At 41.4% G+C, this 2,698-nt stretch overlaps 1 protein-coding gene across 1 annotated transcript; it reads left to right on the plus strand.

Moving 5' to 3' along the window:
* The first annotated feature begins 6 nt into the window (after window positions 1–6).
* On the plus strand, window positions 7–1,044 carry FOXG1 (forkhead box G1). Its single transcript, XM_009866880.1, has one exon. It carries the CDS (start codon window positions 77–79, stop codon window positions 974–976), a length of 900 nt encoding a protein of 299 aa, XP_009865182.1. The 5' UTR covers window positions 7–76; the 3' UTR covers window positions 977–1,044.
* Window positions 1,045–2,698: the final 1,654 nt, after the last annotated feature.

Here is a 2,698-nt window from a genome sequence, read left to right on the forward strand (position 1 = left end):
CGGGGAGAGCGGGAAGGAGGGGGAGAAGAAGAACGGCAAGTACGAGAAGCCGCCGTTCAGCTACAACGCGCTCATCATGATGGCCATCCGGCAGAGCCCCGAGAAGCGCCTCACGCTCAACGGCATCTACGAGTTCATCATGAAGAACTTCCCCTACTACCGGGAGAACAAACAGGGCTGGCAGAACTCCATCCGCCACAACCTCTCCCTCAATAAGTGCTTCGTCAAGGTGCCCCGCCACTACGACGACCCGGGCAAAGGGAACTACTGGATGCTGGACCCCTCCAGCGACGACGTCTTCATTGGGGGCACCACCGGCAAGCTCCGCCGGCGCTCCACCACCTCCCGGGCCAAGCTGGCCTTCAAGCGGGGCGCCCGGCTCACCTCCACCGGACTGACATTCATGGATAGGGCAGGATCCTTGTACTGGCCTATGTCCCCCTTCCTCTCCCTGCACCACCCCCGGGCCAGCAGCACTTTGAGTTACAATGGGACCACGTCCGCCTACCCCAGCCACCCCATGCCCTACAGCTCAGTGTTGACTCAGAACTCCTTGGGAAACAACCACTCCTTTTCCACGTCTAATGGGTTAAGTGTTGATAGACTAGTCAATGGAGAGATACCTTATGCCACTCATCACCTCACAGCAGCAGCTCTGGCCGCCTCAGTGCCATGTGGCTTGTCAGTTCCCTGCTCCGGCACCTATTCCCTAAACCCCTGCTCTGTAAACCTCCTAGCAGGACAGACGAGTTACTTTTTCCCCCATGTTCCTCACCCTTCAATGACTTCTCAAAGCAGCACTTCAATGACGGCCAGGGCAGCCTCCTCCTCTACGTCGCCACAGGCGCCTTCCACTCTCCCCTGTGAGTCCTTAAGACCTTCTTTGCCAAGTTTTACAACGGGACTCTCCGGAGGACTTTCTGATTATTTCACACATCAAAATCAGGGGTCTTCTTCAAACCCTTTAATACATTAACATCCATGGGATCAGACTGTAAGTGAACATTTTACACACATTTGCATTGTAAATGATAATTAAAAGGAAAAAAAAAAAAGCAAAACAAAAAAGTCCAGGTATTTTTTATTAAGTCCCCCATTTTCTGTACGTTTGTTCAGTCTTTAGGGTTGTTTATTATTCCACCAAGGTGAGGAGTGTCAGCAAGGTGCAATGTGGGGAGATTACATTGTAGACTATGAAGTTTGGAAGACAAAATTATAGTAGAATGTGTATCTAAATAGTGACTGCTTTTGCAATTTTTTATTCAAATACGATAAGTCTATCACTAAAAGCCGCCAGATTCTCCATGTTTGCAGTATTATAAGTTATCATGGATATGTCGGTGGGTGCAGACCTTGAAAGAAAGGAAAAAAGAAAACACTGCTAAATTTATGAAAACTATAAAAACCTTAAAATGTAATTTGTATTTAAGCAGAATTAATACTGAAAAGTGCCCAAGAAGTACATTTTGGCCATTTATTATTTTATCCTTTTCTTTACTGAACTGCTTTTCTTTTGGGGTTTCTTTTTTTTTGTTTGTTTGTTTGTTTGTTTACTTTTAGACCAAAGATTGGGTTTTAGAAAATGCACTCAGTATACGGAGTAATTTAAAAAACAGCAACATGATTTCAGTTTGCAGCACTGCCCGTTCAAATGAATCAGAAGGGGACAAAATTAATGATTGCCTTCAGTTTGTGTTGTGTATATTTTGATGTATGTGGTCACTAACAGGTCACCTTTATTTTTTTTCTAAATGTAGTGAAATGTTAATACCTATTGTACTTATAGGTAAACCTTGCAAATATGTAACCTGTGTTGCGCAAATGCCGCATAAATTTGAGTGATTGTTAATGTCGTCTTAAAATTTCTTGATTGTGATACTGTGGTCATATGCCCGTGTTTGTCACTTACAAAAATGTTTACTATGAACACACAGAAATAAAAAAATAGGCTAAATTCATATATACTTCATAGTTTTTTTGTCTCTTTTATTAACGAAAATTAATATGCCAGAGGAATTAAAGTTACAGGGAGATCAGAGCGCTGCTTATTACAGCAGTCCACCATTTTTCACATGCTCCTTTCTCCCCCCCTCACCTCCGATCATATTGTCTTTAAGAGCAATTTTTTTAAACGTTAAAGATCAGGGTATTTAATTAAACACCACGGCCACTATTGTGATGTCCGTAGAACTCTTATCAAGTCTTCTTATAAATTATTAGTATGAGGTAGGGTGTCTTACTAAAAACTCTGTCTTACGTTGAAGAAGCTTAAAATTGCGTACGTGTGTATATACATATATGTACATATATGCATATAAAAAATATGTATATATGCACACATTAGGAAAAAAAACCCCGAGGTGCATTATTATATAGATATATGTTGTTCTCTCAATCTCTGAAATGCATTCAAAGCATTATTCTTCTGAAGCAATTTAATTTCGACTCTGTGATAACTGGAGATATACTGACTGTGAATGTGCGTTTGTGTGTGTATATATACATATACATATTAGCTTTAATATAGCCATTTGGTGAAATCTAGCCAACTATGGTACGTGTGTGTATAAAATGCAATCCTTATCTTAAAGGAACACTGCTCCGAAAGTATCTATACTATATCTATGTATTTCCAGACTTCTAATGCTGCAAACACTTTGGGCTTTCAGTATTGTAAAAGCAGCGATAGTTTTTCAGC

The sequence above is a fragment of the Apaloderma vittatum genome, unplaced genomic scaffold, assembly GCF_000703405.1.
Source record: "Apaloderma vittatum isolate BGI_N311 unplaced genomic scaffold, ASM70340v1 Scaffold37493, whole genome shotgun sequence".
Lineage (NCBI taxonomy): Eukaryota > Metazoa > Chordata > Aves > Trogoniformes > Trogonidae > Apaloderma > Apaloderma vittatum.

Excerpts from the sequence above, each read along its gene's own strand:
- FOXG1 (XM_009866880.1), top strand. The coding sequence starts at position 77 with ATGATGGCCATCCGGCAGAGCCCCGAGAAGCGCCTCACGCTCAACGGC.